Source organism: Takifugu rubripes, chromosome 17 (genome assembly GCF_901000725.2).
Source record: "Takifugu rubripes chromosome 17, fTakRub1.2, whole genome shotgun sequence".
NCBI classification, from domain to species: Eukaryota; Metazoa; Chordata; class Actinopteri; order Tetraodontiformes; family Tetraodontidae; genus Takifugu; species Takifugu rubripes.
Genome location: NC_042301.1, coordinates 12126587 through 12153011, shown reverse-complemented (window position 1 = coordinate 12153011; position 26425 = coordinate 12126587). Strand labels below are relative to the sequence as shown.

General features: G+C 46.2%; 6 protein-coding genes and 1 long non-coding RNA gene across 9 annotated transcripts; 4 read left to right on the top strand and 3 right to left on the bottom strand.

Moving 5' to 3' along the window:
* The first annotated feature begins 349 nt into the window (after positions 1-349).
* Positions 350-4642, top strand: LOC101076293 (PDZ and LIM domain protein 3). The gene is made up of 7 exons (XM_003972288.3): positions 350-512; positions 2788-2939; positions 3256-3340; positions 3410-3597; positions 3748-3875; positions 3986-4097; positions 4193-4642. Exons 1-7 carry the CDS (start codon positions 420-422, stop codon positions 4380-4382), a joined length of 948 nt encoding a protein of 315 aa, XP_003972337.1. The 5' UTR covers positions 350-419; the 3' UTR covers positions 4383-4642.
* A 2470-nt stretch (positions 4643-7112) lies between these two features.
* Positions 7113-9156, bottom strand: npy2r (neuropeptide Y receptor Y2). 3 transcript variants are annotated; one of them, XM_029850086.1, is made up of 2 exons: positions 8876-9156; positions 7113-8476 (listed from the first exon to the last, which is right to left on the bottom strand). In XM_029850086.1, exon 2 carries the CDS (start codon positions 8462-8464, stop codon positions 7325-7327), a length of 1140 nt encoding a protein of 379 aa, XP_029705946.1. In that variant the 5' UTR covers positions 8465-8476; positions 8876-9156; the 3' UTR covers positions 7113-7324.
* A 2451-nt stretch (positions 9157-11607) lies between these two features.
* On the bottom strand, positions 11608-13664 carry LOC101076520 (lecithin retinol acyltransferase). The gene is made up of 2 exons (XM_003972289.3): positions 13146-13664; positions 11608-12666 (listed from the first exon to the last, which is right to left on the bottom strand). The coding sequence occupies exons 1-2, from the start codon at positions 13641-13643 to the stop codon at positions 12511-12513; spliced, it is 654 nt and encodes a 217-aa protein (XP_003972338.1). The 5' UTR covers positions 13644-13664; the 3' UTR covers positions 11608-12510.
* Positions 13665-13677: 13 nt separating this feature from the next.
* LOC115253350 (uncharacterized) lies at positions 13678-14769 on the top strand. Its single transcript, XR_003891677.1, has 3 exons — positions 13678-13973; positions 14405-14582; positions 14664-14769. It is a non-coding gene; the product is annotated as an uncharacterized lncRNA (long non-coding RNA).
* Positions 14192-15899, bottom strand: lrata (lecithin retinol acyltransferase a). The gene is made up of 2 exons (XM_003972290.3): positions 14739-15899; positions 14192-14566 (listed from the first exon to the last, which is right to left on the bottom strand). The coding sequence occupies exons 1-2, from the start codon at positions 15402-15404 to the stop codon at positions 14414-14416; spliced, it is 819 nt and encodes a 272-aa protein (XP_003972339.2). The 5' UTR covers positions 15405-15899; the 3' UTR covers positions 14192-14413.
* Positions 15900-18880: 2981 nt separating this feature from the next.
* On the top strand, positions 18881-22010 carry fgg (fibrinogen gamma chain). The gene is made up of 9 exons (XM_011612765.2): positions 18881-19039; positions 19124-19174; positions 19266-19452; positions 19578-19662; positions 19912-20042; positions 20427-20560; positions 20689-20873; positions 20992-21269; positions 21373-22010. The coding sequence occupies exons 1-9, from the start codon at positions 18977-18979 to the stop codon at positions 21552-21554; spliced, it is 1296 nt and encodes a 431-aa protein (XP_011611067.2). The 5' UTR covers positions 18881-18976; the 3' UTR covers positions 21555-22010.
* A 192-nt stretch (positions 22011-22202) lies between these two features.
* On the top strand, positions 22203-26422 carry plrg1 (pleiotropic regulator 1). The gene is made up of 15 exons (XM_011612766.2): positions 22203-22367; positions 22939-23045; positions 23301-23434; positions 23561-23614; positions 23700-23793; positions 23887-23965; positions 24042-24137; positions 24222-24314; positions 24465-24614; positions 24717-24818; positions 24906-25008; positions 25090-25198; positions 25413-25552; positions 25622-25815; positions 25898-26422. Exons 1-15 carry the CDS (start codon positions 22359-22361, stop codon positions 25955-25957), a joined length of 1524 nt encoding a protein of 507 aa, XP_011611068.1. The 5' UTR covers positions 22203-22358; the 3' UTR covers positions 25958-26422.
* Positions 26423-26425: the final 3 nt, after the last annotated feature.

The following is a 26425-nucleotide window of genomic DNA, read 5'->3' as shown; positions in this document are numbered from 1 at the left end:
GGACAGGACAGGACAGGAGGCTGAGCGGGTGGGGCTCAACGACGTCCTGCTTCTGCAGACGCAGGGACAACATCTGCTTCCGACTGGAACGCAGTCAGAACAGGTGACTTTTCTGGGAGTGAATCCAGAAGTCTTAAGTCCTCCATCTCAGAACTGAGGGGGATTAATAGGAGCACTCAGTGTGATGGGGGGAAATATTTAAAGTAGCCGAAACTGCAGGAGCTGAGCAAATAGTTCCATTCCAGAGTGTGGGTTTGTCCTGACCAATAACGTCACTCCTGGGGGGGTTGGTGTCAGTCCAGTCCCGTCCCCTGCCCCCGCCCCCACGCTTCTAAAGTCTCCATCCCTCCCATAGTTCTGGGCTCTTTAACTTCCCCCTCGGTGCCGCTCACTGCCCGTCCCGGAGACGTTAAAGGGTCATGCCAGTCAACGTGGTGCTGGACGGTCCGGCCCCCTGGGGCTTCCGCATGATAGGTGGCAAAGACTTCAACCAGGCCCTGACCATCTCCAGGGTGAGTGAAATGTAAAAAAGGTGGGCTTCATTTCTGCTTTTCTGGTCCTTCAGCGGTCCCAACTGGCATCTGGCACGAGTCGTGCACAACTGTGACCCGGGAGTCCTGCTTGTTTTACAGGGTTTATTCTAGAAGGGGTGTGAGCGGCGTGCGTGGAGTTTGCACCTGTGCCGCAGCAAATGCAAGAGGCTTAGATACAAATAGCAGCTTACATCACCGGCTGGATTTCGGACGCGAGAATTCCGAGCACGGGGGGTGGGGAGGGGGAAGAAACCCAGGGTCAAACCCTGGTGGGTAACAAAGGTCCATCCACGCTCGCATTAAAGCGGAGATGATGAGCGGCATCAGCCTGTCTGCACAGCTGTGGGTCAAAGGTCGGGCGTCACGGCAGAAGGCTGTTTGGAATGTCTGATCTCAGATTTGTCTTTGAAATTGAGGGCAATAATCTGTCATTTCCTGTTTGTACACAGTCGAACCAAACACATGAATTACATAACATCAGCTCGCTCCGCTCGTTTTAGATTAGCTAGCTTGCGCTAGTGCTCATCAAAGTGCTGGATTTGGCTGGTCTCAGTCCTGGTGCCTGGTGTCAAACAGAGCGCACGTGTTAAATTGAATTTGGAGCTGCAATTAGCTGATTCCGTTGCCACTGGACTGGTCAGGACCGGTGGACTGTTCTCCACCAGAGAAACGCTCTGTTGCTACGCTAAGCTAAGACCAACTTGGCTGAGGTAAAAACTCCAAACAAAATAAACGTAAAAGCGCTGAAACAGATAAACAAGTGAGGACATCGCTGTTACAAATCAGGCCTTTTAACAATAAACACGACACCGTATAGTTTTACACCGAATATCTGTTTCAGACCAGAGGTTACATCAGCAGTCAGATTTTGGATGCGAGGGGATCCAGTAATCCAGGGACTATAAAAAGACCTCAGGAACTACTAAAATTCAAATCTCCAAACCGCCGACTCGCTCCCACCTGTTGTGTTAGCGGACACTCGGAGGTCCACATGAGAAGAGCGATGAGAGAGAACCAGGGAGGAGAGGAGCAGGAGAGAGAGACAGAGAGAGAGAGAGAGAGAGATTCAGAAGAACTAAGCGGGACAAAAAGGACAAAAGACTTCAGAATCTGGCCGTCCAGGTTTCTGTCAACAGAAGAATTAATGGAATTGTTGTTGTGAAGGCGCAGGACTGATGTCTCTCTCGCTCTCTCTCTCTGTGTCTCTCTGTGTCTCTCTGTGTCTCTCTCTGTGTCTCTCTCTCTCTCTCTGTGTCTCTCTCTCTCTCTCTCTCTTCACTGCCATTTTTGGTCAGAAACATCCTCCTCTTTACGTCCCGTCGGATCCTGGTCAGGGGAAAGTAAACGCACGTGATTGTCTTGTTTTAAAAAGCATCCAGGAGCCTTAAAGGGACCTACTTCTTTGCCGTGGGATCAGGAGTGAAGGTTGATCCATCAGCAGGACAGGATCAGGCTCGGGATCAATCCCAAAAGGCCTCGTCCGATCAGCCCAGATCAATCACGATGAATCACCTCTCAACAGGGATCGTTGGACGAGATATTGCTGACAAAAAAATAAATAAACCAAACCAACCCCGTGATAAATCCTGAATTTGGGGATGGATCCAGGATAATCTCCCCCCTCATCAATCGATCTGGCCCAAACATCAATGATAATAACGGTTCGACAGTAAATCTGCTGCTCAGATCCAGGCCACAAACATGAGAGCAGTAAAAACTGGAGCGGCCCGACAAACGCTCCACTGTAAATTTACTGTTCCCACTTTGGCTGCATGAGCCGTGCCTCGGCGTCCTCGTCCCGTTATTTATGGACGGATGACCTAATGCCGGGGTTCAGTGCACCATCCCAGTGTAACTCAGTTTCCTGTGTCCAGTAATGCAATAGGGAGGCCGCTCATAGGTCAGGGGTCGCGCAGCGTTGGCGTTCAAAGCGGCCTCTTCGGGTATTTGAGGACTTTGAATAAATCTTGTGAATCGTTTCCCGGACGGGAGAACGTGTCCCAGCTGGGCGCTGTCAGCGGCCAGCTGGGACACGTTCAGCCGGGTGTTTCCGGGCAAATTTACCACATGTGAGGGCGGCGATCCGGCCGTGCAGCTGATTTTATGTTTGCGAGGTGCCAGTGATGGAGAACAGACCCGGACCTCTCGTGGGCCCAGCCATTTTCCCTTCACTCGCTCTCGTCCTGGTAGTCAGCAGCATTATTGAGGCGATCGAGGGAAGGAATCACCATAATCAGCGGTTTCTGCCTGCCAGGTCACTCCTGGGAGTAAGGCGTCCATGGCCAATCTCTGTGCCGGTGATGTCATCCTGGCCATCGAGGGAGTCCCCACCAAAGACATGCTGCACTGCGACGCCCAGAACAAGATCAAAGAGTCCACCCATAGGCTGTCTCTCACCATTGAAAGGTCAGACTCACATGGAGCTAAAGCATAAAAACACGTAGATCCTCTTGTTATTGTAGCTACGCTAATGCGTAGAGCGGGGTGGTCGAACCTTTAGCTTTCATTTTAGCTATGCTGCTATAGGCTATCGTTGTCCACTATCTATGTGTCCCCATTCTGGTCCTCCTTAAGCTTTCCTACTGTTGGAAGGAAGGTTTAGCTCCGCTCAGGAGTCCTGGCTCTGGGTTTCCCTGCCTCCGCCGTGACCCCGGCATGATGGACGAACGATGGAGTATCTGCGTGAAGTTCGGGTTCATCAGACGCTCTCTTTAATTTCTAGGAACGAATCCAGGCTGTGGACTCCACATGTTGTGGATCAAGGCAGGGCTCACCCGTTTAAGATCAACCTGGAAGCCGAACGTCAGGTTCGTCCCACGCGCGCTCGCCTCCGCCAAAGGTTTTAGGCTGGGCTGACTTTTATGACTTGCCGACAGGAATACAAACCCATCGGCGCCGCTCACAACCGCAAGGCCCAGCCCTTCGTCGCCGCCGCCAACATCGATGACAAGCGCCAGGTGGTCAGCGCGACCTACAACACGCCCATAGGCCTCTACTCCTCTGACAACATCCAGGACGCCATGGAGGGTCAGATCCGAGGCCTGGTCACCAACAGGCCCGAGAGGTGATGCTTGGGTTTCGGTTTAAACGCAGCAGGTTCTCTGAGAATCCAGGAAGTGGTTTGTTTTTTTTTGAAAGGTCATAGGTCAGATTTCATGTAAAAGGTTAGCATAAAACTTTAGCCATTTGGTGAATTTTTGGTGTCTCGACCCAGCTCCAGGACTTTGACCAGTATTGAGGATTCTGACGTGTACCGGATGCTACAGAAAGACGAGGAGGAGCCCCATGCCCCCCGCCAGTCCGGCTCCTTCAAAGCCCTGCAGGACTTTATAGACAGTGATGGTGGGATCTGTCTCTCTTTCACACTTTAATGGTCTCACACTGCTTACGTAGCCGTTCCAACCCTCACTGTCCCTCCTTCTGTCCCTTTCTCTCGCTCTCTTTGTGGACAGGCACTCGTCCTATTGGGACCAGGACCGTAAAAGCCCCCACGATCAAACAAGCTCCGCCCACAGGAAACCTGCAGAAACTGCCCATCTGCGACAAATGTGGGAACGGAATTGTGTGAGTAAACACAAAACCGTTTTAGCAGTTCTTGTTAACAGAAAAAAGGGATTTTTAGTGTCTTTCTGGTTTCTTTCTTGTCCCCCGTGTTCCAGTGGGACGGTGGTGAAAGCCCGGGACAAATTCCGCCACCCCGGCTGCTTCGTGTGCTCCCACTGTGACGTCAACCTCAAACAGCAGGGTTACTTCTTTGTGGAGGGGCAGCTCTACTGCGAGGCTCACGCCCGGGCCAGGATGAGACCCCCCGAGGGGCACGACCTCGTCACCACCTTTCCTTCTGCCTAGATCGCCCCCTCCTGGCCACAAATGCAAACACTCCAACCCAAAGCCTGTGATAGATCGGGGTCTACACGTCCTTGTGTGCTTGGTTCCTGTACTTGCTGGTATGAGGATGCGTAGCCTGACCCCCCGTAACGTTAATTAAAACGTCCCTTTATTTAAAGGCCAGCAGCAGAGATGTTTCGCCACATGAGTTGTGTCTGTCTCACAATTTCAATGATGCTTCTATAATAAACACTGTTGCCAGGCATCTGTCGCTATCTCCCAGCCAAAGGCTGAAGCCTCGTTAAAATACCCAACAGAATGGACTAGCATGTTAGCATGACGCTCCAACCATCCCAGCAATTATTGGGGTGGATTACCCACAAGCTGCGCTTGGTGGCTAATGCAAACACACTGTGGTTCACAGAGAAGAAGGTTCCATTTCTGCGTGTTACTACACATGATTTCGTATTGATTTCCATATTGGCGGCACAAGAAAACCTCTTTGTTTTCACACCACTGCTCAGAGCATCTTCACATAGAGAGGAAGTCTTGATTAAGACCACTTACCAAAGAGATAATGGGTTTGAATTTCCAAGGAGAAGCCCTTTTGGGGATTCAAGTATCTTTTGTTGCCGTGCACAATCTGAAGTGCTCAACGACCTTGAGCGATTATGCTGTAGGTAGGAGAGATTCTACAAGTAGCTTTAAAGTGAATTCCAGATGCTTTATTATTTATTTATAACCAAATCTGACACAAAGCCTTAAAATAAAGTCTTTATGTCAGGTTTGGTTCTAATTAAAATATATACTAAATTCCAATTCTATATTCTCTCAAGCATTTCATGCTTATTCTGTCCTAAAACCGCTATTTTGACACATCGCTACAAATGCAGACGACGCACGTGCACAGCGTGTGACGAGCACAGAAGAGCACTTTTCAACAGGTTGGGAAAATGGTCGGGAAAAACTCCGATGGGATTTCTTTCCCCGAGTTCTTCTTCAAAGGCGCCATCGACCAACTGGTATGAATGACACCAAGAATTGAAATGGCAGTTCTCCTTTTATCATCAGCTATTTCCATCATAAATAGACTTTTATTCCATTCTTACATTCAGATGTGCAGGTGCGGTGTATCACCTGTAGGGGGCTCACACTGGCCCCAGGTAATTAGCTGAGAGTAGCTCAACGAGCATCCATCTGCTGCCTGAGGGGTCCTACAGAAGAGACGGGAAGTTAGGAGGGGTTTGGCTGGTTTCAAAGCTATGTATTTAATCAGCGGGTCTGGTCCTCCTGAGGCTCTGTTGATGGCATCAGGCAGTTCAAGAAACAATCAATGATTTTGTTTTCAACACACCCTGAACATGTTTCTAAAAATGGAGTTGGAGCCCTAACAATCTGGTCCGGCTGCTCCTCACGTACAGCCGGAGCAGATCGGTGCCTGGTCAACAGGAAGCTCCGGTACAATCGCTGCAAAAGCAAACAGCCGCAGTGGAAGCCCAATGTCGATGTCCTATAATTAAAAAAAATGTAACGAGGGTGATTTCAGCATTCATTACAACATATATATCAACATCAACTTGTTTATTGCTCAAAAACTTTACAATCAGAAATAAAAGCTATTTTTAGATTCTTATTTTATTTTGAAAATTCACCACAGTTATTAGTCGCTGTAATGCGCTTTAATTTGAAAGCGTCGTTGATGCAGATAGTTGCTCTACCCAGAGAGCCCAGTCTGATATGAAGAGGTCAAAGTCTTCAGGGAGCAGCGATCGATGGGCGGCTTCATGAGGGACAAAGGTCAAACGGCCGATTTATACCGAGTCAGTGGAGCTACGGACAAACACGCTGAATCATCGCACGGCAACGCCACGCTGCTGCCGCCTGTCCTCGCCGGTTCGCCGCGGCTGCCCCGACAAATGTGAGATCCAGCAGATCCTGACGCAATCGAACCTGATTTCAGAATCCAAACCTCATCCTGGCTGAGGAGACGGTTCAGTTGTTCTTTGTTTATGATTTCACTGCTAACACATTTATCGTGTTGGCAGCTTTTCACACCGAACTGGCGGCTGCTCGTAAGCGCGGGTCACATCTTACGGTCTGCGAGGCTTGATGGTGACAATGGTGTGTTCTGCATCTCTCAAGGTCCTTTTCTACCCTGAAACGCAGCTGTAAAAAAACACACTTTTGATCCAAGGAGCAGATGGTTGTGTGGAAGCTCAACCGGTCACATGACACAGCTGAAAATAGGAGAGAAATTGAGTTTTCTTTGTGGATGCAGAGGCCTTGTGAGAACATCGGCCAAGGATCCGTCCTCACATGCTAATAGAGCACTGAAGAACCTTCCATGGCAGCTGAGGAACATTCAACGCACCACAGTTGCATTCACAGCTGTCTCCACTCCAGAGGTTTGTTGTTGTAGACATATTTACAAATGAGGAATTCAGAGATTCCGTAATTAGCTATTTAAAACTGGGGTGTCCACACGTAGTCATCAGAGGCAGCAATCCAGCCAGGATTTCTGTCCTCCCGGATGGACTAAGCTTTCAAATGGCATCCAAGAAAATACTGAGAAAAGCTGTTTCCTTGGTGAAAATGTTTTCTGCCTGGTGGGAAAGAAAACCCGGCTGTATAACAGCGCTTGAGGAGTGGGTCTGGGCACCCCTGGTTTAAACACTACAGAGCTGCAAAGGTGATAAATTATAGTAATATTAACACGGTTAAGTGTGTAATCAAGTTCTTTACTGTAGGACACGGAAGCTCAACATGCTAGCACCTGGAGGGGGACCCGTGTCATTATTTACATCACATTCTAAATGTAAGTGGACAAGAACACAGCAGTAATTACGGGAACGATACACCTATACAAGCACATGTATATATTACATTTTTGACAGTAAATATCTTTAATATTCTAAGCTAATAAAAACAGCGGTTTAAAACAGTAGCTGCAAACTTTACAACCTTTACACGTTGGTGGATTTACAGTCCGTACAAACTCTTTCTTCGTATTTCTGGGGCTCTCTGGACCTCAACGTCCTGGGCTGGTAACACTCGAACACGGACAAAAAGGCCATCCTGTAGTTGTTGTTCATCCACCCGTACAGGATGGGGTTGGCGAAGGTCGAGCACATGGCGACGATGTGGAACACGGTGAAAAGCAGCTTGAAGTCCTTCATGGACAACACGGTGCTGTCGATGTCGACGGCCAGCTGGAAGGCGTGAAAGGGCAGCCAGCAGACGGCGAAGACCACCACCATCATCAGCAACATCTTGGTGGTCTTCCTCCTGCGCTGGTGGCGGTCATTCCGACCTCCGCGGGTCTTCTTCAGCTTACTCCAGATGCGGGCGTAGGCGACAGAGATGACCGCCAGAGGCAAACCGTACTGAACGAGGAGCGCCGATATGCTGTAGATGCTGGCGTTCACGCTACTTTCTGGCCACTTCTCGGTGCACACCTGAATGGACTCCCCGGGCAAAAGGTCAAAGGTCCAATACTCCCTGAAGATGGCCAGCGGGCTCGCCAGCAGAGCGCTGACGGCCCAGGTGAAGACGATGACCACCGTGCACATGTCCTTGGACATCTTCGTTTCCATGTGGTTGACGATGCTCCTGTAGCGGTCCAAGGCGATCACGTTCATGGTGATGGTGGACACGTACACCGCCATGCCTTGAGCGCAGGGCAGCATGAAGCACAACACCTGGCCGAACTTCCACTCGCCGTACAGCGTGTAGATGAGAGTGAAGGGCAAACACAGCATGTTGACCAGCAGGTCGGCCACGGCCAAGTTCACGATGAAGAAGTTGGTGACCGTTCGAAGGTTCTTGAACCTGTAGATGACATAGATGACCAGCGAGTTCCCCGTGACCCCGAACAGAATGATGGTGCTGTACGCCAGGATGAGGATGACCTGGACTCCCACCAGCTTCGTGCTGTCGTCCAGCTCCAGAACGTTGCTGTCGTTGGTCGGATTCGCAGAACCGCAGCAGTTGAAGGGATTCACTTCGGATTGGGAATCGTCACCTCGAGTCTGGTTCTGCTGACGTGGGTCGTCCATGGTCGTCAGCCCCCATAAGCTGTTCAGTGAGGATATCAGCGTCAGCATTACCAAGATGTTCTGTGTGAATTGGGTCGGACAGTTAAAAAGCAGGAACATGTGAAAGATGAGAGAATGTGGAGATGAATCCGATTTTTACAACGGATCATAAACACAACCCAAAATTCATTTCTCTTAGATTAAAGTGAGCTAAAGTTGCACCTTTAGGGGAAAAAAAGGGTATGTGCCGCGCTCTGCGCGCGTGTCAGTGCGTGAACACGCAAGCATCAATAACTTCTCCTCAAATGAGATTTTAACGATACAAAAAAGCCAGATTCGTTTCAAAAAGACTTCACATTGCAGGTCAGTAATGTCAGATTGCCCTCCACAAGACAAAGAAACCGACTTCAGATCAGTTTTCTAAACATGCGCGGCGTTGACGAGCGTTTTGTTCCTGAAATCGTGACGCGCTTCACTCACCTTAATCCACCAGATGCCTTGATTCCACTCGGGACCTCTGCTTTTACCTGCTCCCCCAGTGCCCACAGTACCCCGAATGTGCCGAATCCCGGCTAAGTGTGCGTCTTCCTTTGCGCGGTGCGCCGGGGCGCCTTTGACATCCAGAGCGCATTAGAGGAAACAGGTTGGAAAGACAACAGAATGGAAAAGGTGCGTTGTGGAATGAAAAGAAAGAAACCCAGCAACACCGTCACGCCGAAGAGTTGCGTCTTTCTTTATTCCCGGCTGAACGCTCTCCACCCCCCCCCCCCCCCCCCCCCCCCCCCCCCCCCCCCCACCACCCACCCCCCGCTGTGGCACATCTTCGCAACATTTAAACGCATCTGCGTCAATAAAATGTGTGAACACTTTTATCTGTGCTCCACTGCGCGAGGTCTAAAATGATCACTCCAATCATTAAAGGGAAGTAAAACGGACCTTGAACGTATCAGAGGCGCGTTCGGTGTGTATTAGCATATTTTAATAACTATTGATTGTATGAGATAATACTAACCTAATGATTAATCCTAATGATGAAATCATCTTTAGATGAAACCTAAAGATGAATGCCTATGGTCTCTCTCTCTCTCTCTCTCTCTCTCTCTCTCTCTTTTAAAAAGCTGCTGCATTATTTGCGTTGAAGCAGATTCAGAAATGATTCAGAAGGTTTTTTTTCCCCTCTTCATCATTCACTGCATTTTTTCAATAGATTAAATTTCTCCTTTCTCTACAGGAGTCAGGCAAAAAATGGGTTTTGCTTTTCCATTTCCACAAAGAAACCTGGTTAGGATGAGAGCGGTGCCAGTGGTGAGTCAGGGTCAGGCTGAGTCAGGGAGACAGATGAAGAGGGACAAGAAATGTCACTGCCAGAAAACAAAATGGACAAAAAAGGTTTAAAACGTCCTCAGCGGTTTGCAGCCATGATGCCGTTCCTTAAACGCTCATCCAGCAGGCACAAAACCTTTAAATTATATAAGCCTCCGATACATAATTTAACTCATTAAGTGCCTTTTAAAATCAAGTCATAGACAGTGGGTGTGACCTTGATCTAACATCAGCCCACAGGGTTCTCCCCTCCCTCTGAATGCTGTTCTTCTAATGGTTTTCCCCCCACCTGCCTTCGTCTTTGTCACTCCTGGAACAAACTGATCCCTGATCTGACCTCCTGACTTTGTGTATATGTTCCCAGGTAGCAGCTTCATTCACCTTCTCACCCCAGAGGCAGGTCCCAGGTGTCCCACTGGGATTGGTGTCCAAGATGTATGTCCCACCCTGGCCTTGACACTTTAAGGCCGCGCAAATTGTGGCTTTGTCTGAGCCAGATCCGGGCGGTTGTGTTAGCAAAAACGGCGGAAGATTATTGTCATTCAGCAGATAGCACCAAAAACAAATAGCAAGAAACTTAAATTACAGCTAAAGATTAAGATAGAAAGAATCTGAGTCACACGAGCACGTTTGGTAACATTGATCATCTGGGACTTCAACCCGCTAACGCTAGCACCAGTAATTAAAAACAACAACCTGCGAGGACAAAATAGATGAAGGCGACGGTGTAGAGCGGTGACTGATTACTGATGCTGTTTATCTAAATGGATTTCTAAATACGCCCGAGCAGACGGACACCTGCGGAGGGCTGTTCAGGCATGCACACGGCATTATTGCAGGCTAACAGCACATAAATCACTCTCAACAACAGTCATTATTATGTGACGCTACACATGGTTCTTCCATCAGGGAACCCCCCCCTCCTCCTCCTTCCCAAATCCCACCCCACCCCACCCACCTCACTGAACACAATTCTTGACCAACCGTTGCCTGTTCCAAACAAAGACGCAGAGGTCCAGGTCCAGCCCCCTGAACCCCCTGTTGTGCTTTACACCGTCTCCTTTCCAGTCAATGTGTGCGCCATGTTGGTGGGGGGGCAGGTACAGACCCCAGACAGCTTGGATGTTGAACTGAGATCAAACTTGGACCTTCATCAAGAGCAGATGTGATCAGTTAAACAGGATGTTCCCCCTTGAGACAGAGCTTTCCTTTTCCCCTCGGCAAAGATCCAATTAACTCTCACAATCCTCACAGAAAACATGTTCCAGGTTTGATGTGTTTGTTCGGAGATACAGGATGAAGCAGATGTGGGATTATATATAAAAAAAATCCGATTTACCTCAGCAAATCCAGACTAAAAGCTGAAAGGCGTCAATTATCGAGGTGCCAAACTCGGTTACTCTTCAATCACAGCAGGGACTCTGCACCTGCACTCTGCTTAATAGAACTGAAGGCAGCATCACTCTGCAGCAGCAGACCAGCAGGAATCAATACATCACACATCACGTCTAAGTGCCATGGTTTAATAACACGGCATTTACACTTAAAGAAATTGTAAAATGTTCATTTTTCCTTCACAATATTCTCCTTTTGTAATGCAAAACACCCACAGATCAATTTACATCTCTTTTTTCGGCTCTCTTTTTTTCTCGGCATTCAGAAATAAAGATCTTACCTCAAGGTTCAGTCAGGTTGTCATAGTTGCAGCTACGGTGACTTTTTGCACTTATATCTCTCTTTAGAAGCGGTCTGTTATTTCCATTACCTCATCTTAAGAAATCGCCCACATGTGTTTTTTTCTTCTTCTGTCATCTGTTCACGTCCCATTAGTAAAGATTTCATGAACATCATAGAAGGTCCTTTACCAGTATACACAGATGAGAAGTGGGTTTTATAAGCTTCAGTCTTTATTCAGGGAAAAATCTGATTTTATGGTGATTCTGAAGCTTAAAGTCAGTCAAACTTCCATCAGCAGCACAACTGTGCAGGTGAGTAACGTCACCTTGGCCATGATCTCTTGACAATGAGGCATGATTTACCCACCCTTTAGGCTTCTTCTCACTTATATCAGCCACTATATGTTGCTATGGTGATGTACAATTTGAAGAGGTGACTGCTTCAGTTGTGACGTTTGAGCATCAGGAGCTAACCCGGCCTGGACTGCTCGTGCAGGTCGTTGTATTCTACTCTACCTGGTTCCTCGTGGAAAAAGTGAAACTTTGGTGTTTATGGACGCTAAAAGTGTGTGTTTTCACACATATTTTACCCATGATGCATCATTTTTAACACAGAAATATGAACAAATTAATCAAACAATTGGCTAATTAGGGGACTGGCCATTAAGCATCAACCTGTTGATTATCTAATGTTTGTTGTTTTCTTCCTTCATCTTTTATTTAGAGGAGGCGTCATTGCTCGATGACACGACACCGACAACTGAATTATAACAAACAAAATGTCGTAGCTACAGGTGTCTTTCACATTGCAGAACTCTGTTGCTTGATTGGGGCACAGTAAAAGATTAAACATATTATCATTTGTATCTTTTCCCATTTTAAATCCTTTAAAATTGACAAAGAACACTGTAAGACATGCTTGATGATGCTGTCGATAAAAAATCTTATAAAACGACTACATTTTTGTGAACCGACATCACTAGAACCCCCCCACCCCAAACAAAAAGCCTAGCCCGACACACGGAGGCCTTTTCCCTCAGTGCTTTCTCTCCTCCAGCCGAACCACAAGGCAGCCTCCTCTGACTCCATCACGAGAATCACAGTCTTTCTCTCCACTCAGGCCGCCATCCAGATCGTGAAGGAGACCAGCAGGGTCAGTAAAGCTGTCAGCGTTGTCAGGCAGCCCAGGTACAGCATGACTCCCACGCCGCACAGCGCCGTCAAGTAGGAGCTCGTCCTGCTGCAGACGATCTTCCGCACAGCTGTGCAGAACTGCAAGAGAGGGAGGTGACAGTCAGGCACCGACTGGGGAATTCTGATCACCAGAGTTGGGAAACACTAGATGGAGCTGCTGGCCTGCTGGGTGAGGGCGGTTTCACCCTTGAGCCAGCTAAAACGCTCCTCGGGTGGACACAAATCCGGCAGGTTTAGCACCGTGAGCGGGACATATGAGGTCTTGTGCAAAAGTGTCCCATAATCCATTTTCTTTACGCCTACAGAAGTGTGAAGGCAAATCCTGCACATGTGAACTCCGGCTTTTAAATGTGACCTGGGCAGAATCTCAAGAATGCAAAGCAGATTGTGAGCAATGAAAACCCGCTCCCACATAAAGGCTCCATTGAATAATTATTCAAGTAGTCAGCTTGTATTACATTTTGGAGCAGATTGGGATGGAGAATTCCTCAGACCGGCCTCCATCGGAGACACTGAAAAGACTTTTCGAGGCCACTCAAAGCCAAGGAAAACGTTACCTGGTAGGTCTGATAGCTGATGGCCATGCCGTATCTGCAGTACATCACGTAGTGTTCGCAGTTGTACCACAGCAGGCTGTAGGTGACCGAACCCAGCAGCTTCTCGGCCCTCCTGGCCACCTCGTCCCCATCCAGAGCTGGCTGCTTACACACTCTGTCCATGTGGTTGACCAGAATCTCTGACCCGTAGGCAAAATCAACCACGGAGTCCACCCTGACGCTGGCGACCTTGGCAATGACCCCCAGCAGCAGACGGTTGTTTGTCACCATTTTGGCGATGGAGGACTTGTTCTTGGTGACCACCGGCAGGATGTCGGGGATGAGGTGAGCCACGCGATTATCGCCCAGGTAGATGCCAAAGTGCGTGAACAGAGTCCTGGGAACTTCTAATAAATCGCCGCGCTTGTACAGAGAGAGGTCATACTTCAAGCCCCCCTCCTCCTCCTCCTCCTTTTTGGAAGCTGCGAAGAAGAAATTCAGTAGTTGGTAAAGAAACATGATGAGAGTGTAAAGAGCACGGCCGAACCACCCTTTTTATGTTTGTCAGCAGTGGGCGGGGCCACAGCGGTTCGCCCTGTTCACATCTCGGTCAACATCCCAGTGATTTTCACAGAGCTAAAGGAGCTTTCTTTAATCGCGTTGCTGCATGGTGGATTTTGAAACTCAAGCCTTGTTATTTGTGAATTAGGGTCAGGGGTGCTCATTAAAAAGATTGACCTGTGAAGAGTTAGTCCCTCGTTTATAAAGGTCACTACTATTGAGCCATCGTGTTCCAAAAAAGAAGCTTTTGTTCTGCATTGGACTGCAACTCTTGGGACTCATCTCATGGTTACTCAGCACTTTTCCATTTAAAACAAGCTGCATACTGAAGAAATGAATACAAAGTAACCTAAAAATCTAAATTAGCAGTTACTGAAACAAAATGTTTCTCCCAAATTGATGCTATTGTTGATGTGAATGCTTGTAAACTGTTGCAGTGTGTCGTTAGGGACTAATATGTAGTCATCTGACGTGTTTGGAGAGGAACAAATAGTTGAGACAAATCAATAAAAATAGAATTTTATTAAACATTCGTCATTTTTACAGTGTATTCGATACTATAAAATGCCTATAGATCCTTACAACCAGTGGGTTTTTTTTAAATGCAGATTTAATAACAACTCTTAAACATATTTTACATCAATAAAAAACACATGTGGCACGGGCACGTTTCCAGACAGTCTTTGCTGGTAAAATGGTTATTTTTCTACTTGCTCCAGTTACTGCCTTTAACCCGCCATCCACAAAGCGAAGGGGACGAGGATTGTGGGTAATGTAGTCCATGGTGCCATTCCGAAGCAGATGATGGAGACCACCCCGAGCAGGACTGCGAGGATGACGCTGCGCTGGTCTCTGATGACGGACTTTAAACACTCACAGAACTAGAAAGAAATACGGGTAATTATTCAACACGTCAACATATTTTTCGAGTCAGTGTTTACTTATTTATGTTGTCTTGCCCCCGCTGTGCCAATGTAGCTACTCAGTGAAGGACAGAGACAGCAAAGTTTTCCATTGTTCTGACTCGTCACAGAACTTCCTAAAGGACTTTACCTTCTCTGTTTGGAGGCTGGATGCGCTCCCGTATCTGCAGTACGTCACAAAGTGTTCGCAGTTATTCCAGAGGAGGCTGTACGGGATCCCCCCGATCAGCTGCTCGGCTCTTTTGGCGACGTCTTCATTCGGGAGCGCTTTGTTCTTCATCACTGTGTCCATGCGGTTGACCAGTATCTTGGAGCCATAGGCGAAGTCCTCCAGCGCGTCCACCCGCACCGTGGCGCACCTGTAGATGCAGCCGAGGATGAGCCTCTTGTTGGAAATCACGGTGCTGATGAGCCGCTTGTCGTTTGTCAGCACCGGGAGTATGTCGGGGATGAGGTGGGCGACTTTGTGGTCGCCTAAATAAATGCCGAAGTGGGTGAAGATGGTTCTGGGGACCTCCAGCAGGTCTCCCCTGCGGAGCGGCGGGGGCCCTCGGTGCGCACGGCGCTCCTGCTCCCGGTCAGAGTCCGGCCAGATGGACTCGAACAGTTTGAATTTGGAGAGCAGGGAGAGCTTCTCCAACAGGAAGGTCAACAGCTGCAGCATCACGAGCGCGCTTCTCTTGCACAGTCGAAGCCTGGCACGAGACGAGTGCGTTTTTATCCCTCGCGGCACGAGGAGGAGAAAAAGCTTCCGGATACGATTGGCCACGAGCGCACGTGCACATTCTTCTATCATTATCCTTTTTTCCTGATCCAAATCCCCAAATAAACATTCACACAACCAACTGAGACCCGAATTAACTGCGGCCCCTGAAAAACTACATTCAATACAACTTAAAAACAAGAGTGTCGAAACAGTATAATCCGACTACAGGAGACGTACATTTATGCTAGGCTTTAGAAAGACAGCAGTCATTAATTTAATGCTTTAACTCAGCTTTACTGTTGTTTTGTTTGGAGGTTTTGCTATCTGAGCCCTGACACATGGTTTAATTTACTTTTGGAGGATCATTATTGTGCAGGAGGTGCTGTTCAGATGTTGGACAGAGAACTTTTTTTTTACTTGGCTAATCTGTCTTGTGCCATCATCAACTCAGGATCAGTGTTTGGGAAAGCTGGCTCACTCGGACGGTCTCAAATGATCAGATAGAGGATTCCTTTGACCAGATTACTGTAATCCTGTATACTTCAGTTACACATGCCTTAACCCAGAAAATGTCTTGAGAAACATTTCTTGATCCTGCATATTTGAGCTATTTGTCTCAGTACTTTCTGACCTATTTTAAGGATGGGCTGGTCGGAATGAAGCCCGAGTAATCAGGATGGTTTCATTGGGGCTCCACTAATTAATGTGTGATCCCTTCCTACGTTTTTCACTTCACTTATCTTTCTATGGAGGTAATGACTTCTCTAGCATGACACGACAGCACAAACAAGCCGTCCAGAGGCTCGGTGTGGACAGTCTATAATAGAGTCTCACGGGTGTGCCTTGACTCTCAGTCATGGCCTTGAATTGAAGATGAGAATTCTCAAGATGCTGGCTGCTTCCTTCAGAGACGATGTATTAATGACAAATAATGTTCCCTCTACTACAGGGCAGAGCAAATGAATTAACACAGAAACGGCCTTTGTTGCTTTATTCTTTTTAAAAATATCGGCTTTGCTCCAGTGCCATGATTCCCCTCTGGTGAGAGGGAACCCCGCTTTGGGCTTTGCTTCACCTCCGCGTTCAGCTGACTCGACTTACCGTCTGTGACCACAGGTTGAACCCTGTGTAGCATTAGAACAAACCTTTGCCCTCTGCCCTCCGGAGATTTACACCATAGTCAAATGGTGTCACAGTTATATGGGAGAACTCAGTGAGGATCGTTATAATTCCTGGTTGGTCTCCTGCTTTATTATTCAGACCTGAAAACAAATGCCCCAGTTTAGCACATTATAATCTCGTTCCTACGTGCCCTAAATGAAAAAACAAACTGTGCCACTCTTGTGCTGCCTTGCCTTCTAATAATGCACAATTAGCATCCGGCTAATCACGGAGGTTGGAATAAAGCGGAGCACCCTGGACACTGTGATGAGGGAGAGCAGCCATGTCTGAGGGAGAGAAGCCATGTCTTCATGGCATTTAGAGAAAGAAAGAGACACTTTCCATCTGGTGTTTGGACACAAAGAGGCCAGTTCAGCAAAAGTTCAGCACTGTTTAGGTTCATGGGCCCTGCAGTTCATCCTCAGGTCAGCGATCTATCTATCCCAGCCCAGTTTTTTTTTTCTTACCCTCGTAATAAAGCCAGGTCACACAGAGGTAGTCAAGGTAAGATTTATCATCTAATGTCAACACGAGGCCCACAGATGAGGTCTTATTTAGCCACATGTATCTACACTGTTGGCTTGGATGTAATAAAAAAAAGAGGAGTGTGTTTGCATCTCACATCCTGAAGAACACACTCCTCCAACTGTAGTTACCAGCTGTACAGCATGTGGGGGTGATAAGGCCTTCAAAGTTACGACACAGACATAATCACTGCAGGGAAAAACCCACAATCAAGTTGAGAGGGAACATTTTTCTTATACTGTTTAATTTGAATTTGTGCATCAATTTCATTATTTGTCAGTTTCTTTCGACATGTTTATACAAAAGTATGAAATGCAGACAAGATGCTGCAGGGTGGTGAGAGGGGCCAGGACTAGCATGGTGTAAGAGACCAAAGGCTGAGTTTGATGTTTTGAAAATTCAGACATTACTCCAGCTTTACCTTTAATTGTTTGCCTGAGAGATGTTGCTGGGTGATCAGTGTTTTGTGGGTGTCCTTTGTTATCTTGACATTCTGTTCAGAGGCCAGTGATGATTTATTTAGAAATCCGCCGCGTTATCTCCCCCCAGCCTCTCCTCAGAGGCAGGAAGTGCAGAAGTTTGGCACTGAAACAGCAGCAGCAGCCGCAGCAAATGTGGTGCATTCAGTTATTTGCTTTCATTCTGGCGGTGTTTTCAAAAACAGGCCTCTTTCACATTAACAGGACGTGGAACGCTGCGGTGGCATGCTGTGTGGCTCTGCCATTAAGTCCTTTATTTATGGAGGCCTGATGAAGCATCTGCTTGCTCAAATCAAGTCAGTTTACTTCAGTTCATCCTGCCTGCGTGTCTCCAAAACCCTCCAGCCTTTGTGCAGATGAACCCAGCATCCAACCCAGATTACTTCACCAGAGCTATTTTGTTTTGCTCATATTTCTCCACATCTGTTTCTCCACTGAACTCCACGTTTGAGGGCATCAATAATTCTCTTGATTTGATTTGACATTGTCGTGACCTTTGCCGTGGTCACCTACCTATGGTGACTCACTGGTCGTGATCTGCTGTTTGGATACAGAAACATACAATATGTTTGTGCTGACTGAGATGTTAATAATTAAGGTTCATGTTTGCTCACAGGTTCAAAGGTGAATGCTTAGACTGGACTTCTGCTCCCACTAGTGGAGGCAGAGGAGCCAAACATCAGCTCTATCTATCTATCTATCTATCTATCTATCTATCTATCTATCTATCTATCTATCTATCTATCTATCTATCTATCTATCTATCTATCTATCTATCTATCTATGTATCTATCTATCTATCTATCTATCTATGTATCTATCTATCTATCTATCTATCTATCTATCTATCTATCTATCTATCTATCTATCTATCTATCTATCTATCTATCTATCTATCTATCTATCTATCTATCTATCTGTCTGTCTATCTGTCTGCCTGCCTGCCCGCCCGCCCGTCTATCTATCTATCTAAGTTCTTCTGATGGTGCCTTAATATCCCAACTTTATTGAAAATAAAAATAAATAACGTTCTCCTGCCACACATTCCCAAAATACAATTTGTATGTGCAAAAGCTGTTTTGGCGTTATTGTTTTACAATATCCAAAGAACAGCTGATAATGTTGTTGGCAATAAGAACAGTAAATAAACTGTGTTCTTGGTTGCATCAGGAGGAGACTCTGTGGACGCCAGGTCATCAGGAAATCTTTGTGTGTCAGAAGAGTCTCGGTCCCCTTCCAGTGATCTGTCCAAATTTCAGGTATAAATGTGCTTTTTATGGTAAAACAAAGGTAAGAATTCTAACCTTCTGTCATCAAATCCTATCAGATCTGGGAAATGAGCGCTGTAGGACATTTGAGTCATAGAGAGTGGGGTGTTTGCTTACAAGCCCTTCGTCAAACACTGACCTGAGGACCTTGTTCAGATAAATATCCCGCTGGCTTAAGCAGCTCGCCATTTACCAGGGGGATAGGCTCGCCACCGTTATCTGAAGCAACATGTTTCCATCACTTCTTGCAACTGCAGGAGGACTTCTGCTTCTTTTCTCTCTATCATCTGCAGTAAGTCACAGAGAGGTCTTTTCTTTCATGCTGCACATTTCTGGGGTCACCGACATCTTAACACTTTACCTTTTTATTCTGTAGCAAAGGGGAGACAGCAGTGCAGCAACAGTTTGCGTCGCAAACGACGGCTTTGTAAGTAGAAGAGAGCCAATAGGAGGCTTTGATTTCTTCACTGTGATTACAAATCACCAAATAATTGGTGCTTTTCTCTTGGCCTCTACAGGGGATGTATTGTCCAACAAAATGTGGAGTGGCTGATTACATGTTGAAGTATTTTTCAAAAACCAACGATGGCCTGGAGCAAATGCTGATTGACCTCGAAAACATCGCCAATATGACCCAGGATGCGGAAAACAGGGTGGTTTATATGAAAGACTCCATGGTTGCAGCTCAGAAGAGTATCACACCTGGTAACACCACCAACATTAACCCATTAGAGACCTCTACACCTCTGGGGTCTAAAAACATATATAATCCTTTGCTGCATCTGGGTTGCACTGACGTAACTGTTGACACTGGTTATTTTTCCCCGCAGACGTTTATATCAAAAAGTCATCGAGTATGCTGGATGATGTCGTTCGATTTCAAAAGACTATTTCTGTGCAAGAGCAGCAAATAATGTAAGTGATGTGGGGAAAAACACTGAAATTTGGCCAGAAAGTGGTCAGTGTGCACTGTCAGAGTGTATGCTTTTATTTTGATATTCTGATATTATCCCGCTACGTATAGCCACAATATTACAAAACAGTGAACGTAACTAATACATTCCGTTATTCACAAACGCACAGGGATGGTTTAATGATAACCTACTCTCACGCACACATGGATAGCGGCAGAAGCATTTCTTTAATCTCGCTCCCTCTTTCCAGAGAGGTGCAGAACATGGTCTCATCCAATGAGCGCAGAATGTCTGAGCTTAAACAGCTCTCCTTACAGCTGCAGCAAAAATGCAGCGAGCCGTGCAAAGACTCGGTGGAGATCCAGCCGATCAGTGGGACAGGTAATAGCCAAAAATAATCAATGCTGTGACCCACAGACCGTTCTCATTTCACAAGAAGTTTTGTAATCTGCTCTGAATGTTGCTCCATGTTCAGTTTTTAGTTCCAGGCTAACAATCGATATGGTGCTTTAGTGGAATACAAACAGTCTGACATGATTACACAGTTATTACACAACAACTTACGTCTAAAATGTGACAGACTCAAAGGAAAAACAAATAAATCAGACTTTACATGGAGCAAAATCTTCCTTTAGATTTAAAATGGGTCACAAATGATGTCACACATTACATTACATTTTTACGCTGAACTACGTTACTTTGTTTTGGTTTGGGGTTGTTGTTTTTTTAAAATAATTTTTATTTCTAATGGTCTCCATTTATCAGACTGTCAGGACATTGCAAACAAAGGTGCCACCACTAGTGGTCTTTACTACGTGAAGCCTCAAAAAGCCACTGAGCAGTTCCTGGTCTACTGCGAGATCGATGCTTTTGGACGTGGTTTCACCGTAATCCAGAGGGTGCGTTTCATTTTTGTCAGCTCATGACCTATTCATTGTCTTCGGGAGTCAGCGGCTTTCATTTATTAAAGTAAAGTTTGATCACCTACAAAAACACTAAATCTGGTCCTGCTGACTAACGTCCACAGAGACGTGATGGCAGCGTGGACTTCAAGAAGGACTGGATCCAGTACAGGGAGGGCTTTGGTTACCTCTCACCAGATGACACCACTGAGTTCTGGCTGGGCAACGAGAAGATCCACCTGCTGACAGCCAGCACGACCATGCCGACCGTGCTGAGGATCGAGCTGGTTGACTGGGAAGGTAACAAAAAGTAAGTTCAAGGACACAGATTATGTAAGAGGAGAGCAAACATGCCCTGTTAACAAAAAGGAAAACAACAGAGCTCTGCTGGCAACATCAAAAACGCGAGTCCCCTCTGTGACCTGCAGATATGCCGACTACAACATGTTCAGAATTGGATCGGAGGCCGACAAGTACCGCCTCACATACGGGTTTTACTTTGGCGGCGACGCTGAGGATGCATTCGACGGTTATGACTTTGGAGACGACCCCAGCGACAAGTCCTACACATCCCACAACGGCATGCAGTTCAGCACCTTTGACAATGACAACGACAGGTACGATGGCAACTGTGCTCAGCAGGACGGATCCGGTTGGTGGATGAACAGATGCCACGCTGCCCATCTTAATGGCAAATACTACAGTGGTGAGGAGACTGACAATAGGTCCTAATATCGAAGATTCATGCCTGGTAGACGTTACCTGGTCATATTGGAGGTCCACTCTGAGTTGTGTCTTCTGACCTATAGGTGGCAGGTACTCAGAAAAGGATGCAGGCGAATTTGGTTTTGACAACGGCATTATTTGGGTGACATGGCACAGCCGCTGGTACTCTCTGAAAGAAACCACGATGAAGCTGATCCCCCTCAGCCGTCTCGCAGCCGGTGGACAGACAACCGGGGTGAAGGAATTTGGCGGACTTGGACTCTAAAGAGTTTGAGGAACAGTTCAACAGCACTTGTATCTCTGCACAAGACTTAGTGATGTGTCTTGTGTTACTGTTACATTTGCACTCACAACATACTGACAATTCTCCTTTCATTTAGTGCTTTATTTAAGCACTAAATAAATCTTTTTTCTTACTAAATATAGTTTGTCAATATTTTCACACCTGGCAACACATTCAACAATGTAGATGCAGCCCTAATAAATGTAAGAATCATGAAAGTTCCAAAAAAAAAGCAAAATAAAAAAAGCAAACATCAACAACCAAATTTCCCATAACATTAATATGTTTCCTCTCTGCATTAAACATCCTTATGTTTTCAATTAATTCTTAGAATGCTGCAGATTGCTGCATTAGCCCTTCAAGCAGTGTCTACATTTGGGTACTTTTCTTTTAAGGAAAATAAATATAAAATATAAATAATAAATCTCTCTCTCTCCATATGTGTGTGTGTGTGTGTGTGCGGGGGGCGCGAGTTTTCAGTCAGTATTTAATTGGAACTATTGCAACAACTAAAATATGTGAAGGAAAGGAAGCGTTTCTTTGCAGTAAACATTACGATTTGATGTAGAAAAGTTGGGAAAAGTTAACTTCCTAAACGCTAGGGGGCAGACGTCCAAAGCAGTTCCTGGTTTTATGATTTACTTCCGGGTCGTGGAATCGTCGTTAAGTGTGGTGGTGGTCATGTTGTTAGAGTTGTGATATATAGTTCACTGCGACGTGACTCCAATTGGTAAAAAAATAAAAAAATCTTTAGTATATTGAATTGTTCGTGGTTAAAGGGTCACAATGACTGAGGTAAGTTGTTTATTCAGGACCTTTTTGTCCCGCTGTTGTAAAAGTAGACTTCGACGGGCCCCGGCTAAGTGCCGCGTAATATAACGTTCGGGCGACGGAGTGATTTTTGTTTTTAGGGCGAAACTGTATAATATATCCACATTTTTCAAAGAAGAACGTTCTTTTTACAGGTGCACGTTCAGACTACGTATAACAGAACGTATCTGAAATCTAATGTTTTGCGTAATGTTCACGCAGAGGGCCGCAATTCAAAACAAATATTTCATGGTTTATTTTTTTATTTCGAAAATGTACTTCGGACGAAACGGTTTCATTAGTACGTCACAACAAAACACACCTTTAAAAAGGCACACAAAGTTTTAAACCATCATCCAGAGTTTTTAAAAGATCCAACAAATGGGGCAGCAGTCATTATAGTAATGATTGATGGAAATTAACATGAAATCTGGGTAGCACCACTCTTGATTACTTTATAGATGTAGGGTTTTATTATTATTATTATTATTATTAGAGTTTGTGGTAATTATTGTCATCTGTTAGTGATCGATATGTGTGATAAACTCTTTTACAGGATGTGCAGAAACACTCAGTCCATACTTTGGTCTTCAGATCCCTAAAACGGACACATGATATGTTTGTGTCCGATCATGCCAAATCCATCGCAAAGGATGACCAAAGGTGATTCTGGGTTCTTAAGTAGTTTTGATTTAATCTGTTGTTGACATTTGTATACGCCACCTTTTTGTGTAGTAGCATTTACTCTTAATTAGAAGTTTTTTCCATTACATTAATTCTGCTGCCAATTTTTAATTTAGATTTGTAGTGTTTTGTGATATCGAGTAATAGGACACCTTGATCGAACCTTTTAAACCAGATCACAGAATCCAAATTCATTTAAATTACATTTGTGGTCCTTTTCTGAAAATTTTGCAGTCACAAGCTTAAGCTGGGTGTGAAACTGAAAGCGGATTATTCGGCCGTGTTACACATGCCCATCCTGAAGGAAGTGAAGGACAGAGTCTACCAGCAGCCCAGCAGCGTGCAGGACCTGAGCTATGCACAAACAGGTGAGGGTTCCTTTTTGTGACCTAGAGAGTTTCAAAACTTCCATTAGACCCCTTCTCTATTGTTCTCCTGCTGTGGTGAAATGTTTTGGAACTCATTTAGACCTGTGCATGTTTTTGTTTTTTCAGGAGATGACCCAGAATATTTAATCACTGGGACACATGCCTATCCTTCTGGCCCTGGTAAATATGCTAATACCCTGGCAAACGGCTTATAGCTTAATTAAGCACATCTTTACAACTTTGATTTTTTGAATTTTCAATCTAGGATTAGCTCTGACTGCTGACACAAAGGTACACAGGAACCCAAGTGAGGCAGGAGTTCATTCCATGGCACTGGCTTTACCTCCATCCCAAGCCAAGTAAATCTATCTCTTTCCACAAAGTCAACTGAATTATTAGCAGTAATTAGACACCCAGTCCAGATGATTAGCTTCTACCTTTTCCTATTTTAGGCAGGAAGCGATCCGCACTGCAGCCAGCGTCACTGACATCCATCGACATATAGGAGGAGCAGAGAGAGCGAGTGCTCTGGTGCGTCCTGTCAGATTCACTTGTGTCTTTTCTGCCCAAAAGATGCCAAGAACTGAAAAGACTTTTTACTTTACAGTCAATCATGGAGGGCGGCACCACCAGAAACTCACTTGTGAGGAAAGTACCGACGATTCCGAAACCTCAGTGGCATCCACCGTGGAAACTGTTTCGGGTATATTTGCACTGTTTTTCCCTAAAAGTGGTCTCTGTCTTCAAGCGACGCAGCAGGACATCTAACAGTGTTTTTGTCTGACAGGTCATCAGTGGTCACCTGGGCTGGGTGAGATCCATCGCTGTGGAACCAGGAAACCAGTGGTTCGTCACAGGATCCGCTGATAGAACCATAAAGGTGCCTTGAGCTTTATTACTGTTTTATTGTCACTCATGATGTTGCTAAAGATGAGGGAACAGATCTGGATACAAGTAAACAGGAAGATTACATATGATGTCTAAGAAGAGAGCGTTATTGTAATGATGTATTCTCTGTGTGCCCTGGTAGATCTGGGACCTGAGTAGTGGGAAACTGAAGCTCTCCCTGACTGGGCACATCAGCACGGTGCGCGGGGTGGCGGTCAGCCACCGAAGCCCTTACCTGTTCTCCTGCGGAGAGGACAAGCAGGTGAAGTGTTGGGATCTGGAGTACAACAAGGTAAGAGATGATGTCAACCTTCTGTTGTGGATTTGAGTTTTCAGGCGTGTTGTCAGGTCCTTTTGTTAGAAACATGATTCCTGGTTCCTCTCCGTGGTTTAGGTCATCAGGCACTACCACGGCCACCTCAGTGCTGTGTATGGTTTAGACCTGCATCCAACTATAGATGTGCTGGTAACATGCAGCCGAGACGCCACGGCCAGGGTGAGTTCACACCTCCGGGAGAGTTGTTCATCTTTCCAGCTAAATCTGAGCACAGTAAACGGACGTGATTGTTTTCTCTCTGTGCAGGTTTGGGACATCAGGACAAAGGCTAACGCCCACACTCTAACGGGCCACACCAACACCGTGGCGACAGTCAGGTGTCAGGCCGCAGAGCCACAAATCATCACTGGTAATTTTGGACTTTTTCTTCTGAACAAACGGCTGGTTGTTGCTCCCCTGGGTTAAAACCTGAGGGCTTTTAACTTGGCAGGAAGCCACGATTCAACCATCAGGCTGTGGGATTTGATCGCCGGGAAAACCAGAGCAACTCTGACAAACCACAAGAAGTCGGTCCGAAGTGTCGTGCTGCACCCCCAGCAGTAAGTAAACGCCAACCTTCGCTCCAAACTTCAAGTATTAGTCAATAGCTCTGGGGAATTAGCATTTCCTTCAAACAAAACATTATTGCACTTGCAGCCGTTGTGTAATCACAAAAATAAGCTCCGGTTTATTTTTAGGAATGCAGAATTGGGAATTATTCCTGTGATTGTACTCCAGTGAACACTATTTGTAAGGATATGTTGTCTCCTTCAGATACACGTTTGCCTCTGGTTCTGCTGACAACATCAAACAGTGGATGTTTCCAGATGGCAACTTTATCCAGAACCTGTCGGGCCACAACGCCATCATCAACACGCTCGCAGTGAACTCCAATGGCGTCCTGGTGTCAGGAGGTATGGTATGGAGGTGTCAGGTGCTAGTAGAGGTTTGAGCATCAATCATGCCTTTCCCTTCCCCCATAGCTGACAACGGAACCATCCACCTATGGGATTGGAGGACCGGATACAACTTCCAGCGCATTCATGCAGCTGTGCAGCCCGGTTCCCTGGACAGCGAGTCGGGCATCTTCGCCTGCGTGTTTGACAGCTCGGAAAGCCGACTGATCACCGCCGAGGCCGACAAGACCATCAAAGTGTACGCAGAGGACAACATGGCTGTGAGTTAAAGCATTCAGTCAGATTCAGGACGAGCACAACCAGAATTTAACAACCCTGGTTTTGTTTTTTTCCTCTGCACAGACGGAAGAAAGCCACCCGGTCAACTGGAAGCCAGAAATACTCAAGCGAAAGAGATTCTGAGGATTTTTATTTCTTATTCTCTACACCTTATTCATTTTTATTCCTTCAAAAAAGCTTCTGTTTTAGTTACAAATATCAGCCAGTGTGTATCTGGCCGGAGGGTCAGGCGACCCGTTTTAGTCCAGAAGCCATTTGCAATCTTCGGTGTAGGATGTTAGTCCAATAAATTGGCAGTTTCGGACCGCCAGGAAGATCTCGGAGCGTTTGCTCTTGATGATGACGGCCCTGCGGTGGCTGGTGTCGGTCTGATCCACCAGGAGCTGCCACTCCTCTGACCCCGAGCGGCTCCCGTCTGAGTAGACCCGGTTCTCTACGGGGTCAAAACCTGCCGCGACAGGAAAGAAAACTCAGTGTTGTGAACGTCCTGATCGTTTTCCTTTGGCTTAAACAGTTGTACAGACATGAAACCGCTCCTTTGGCTCACGTGATTTTTCTCCATTTAATAAAAGCCACATTTTTTCCACACAT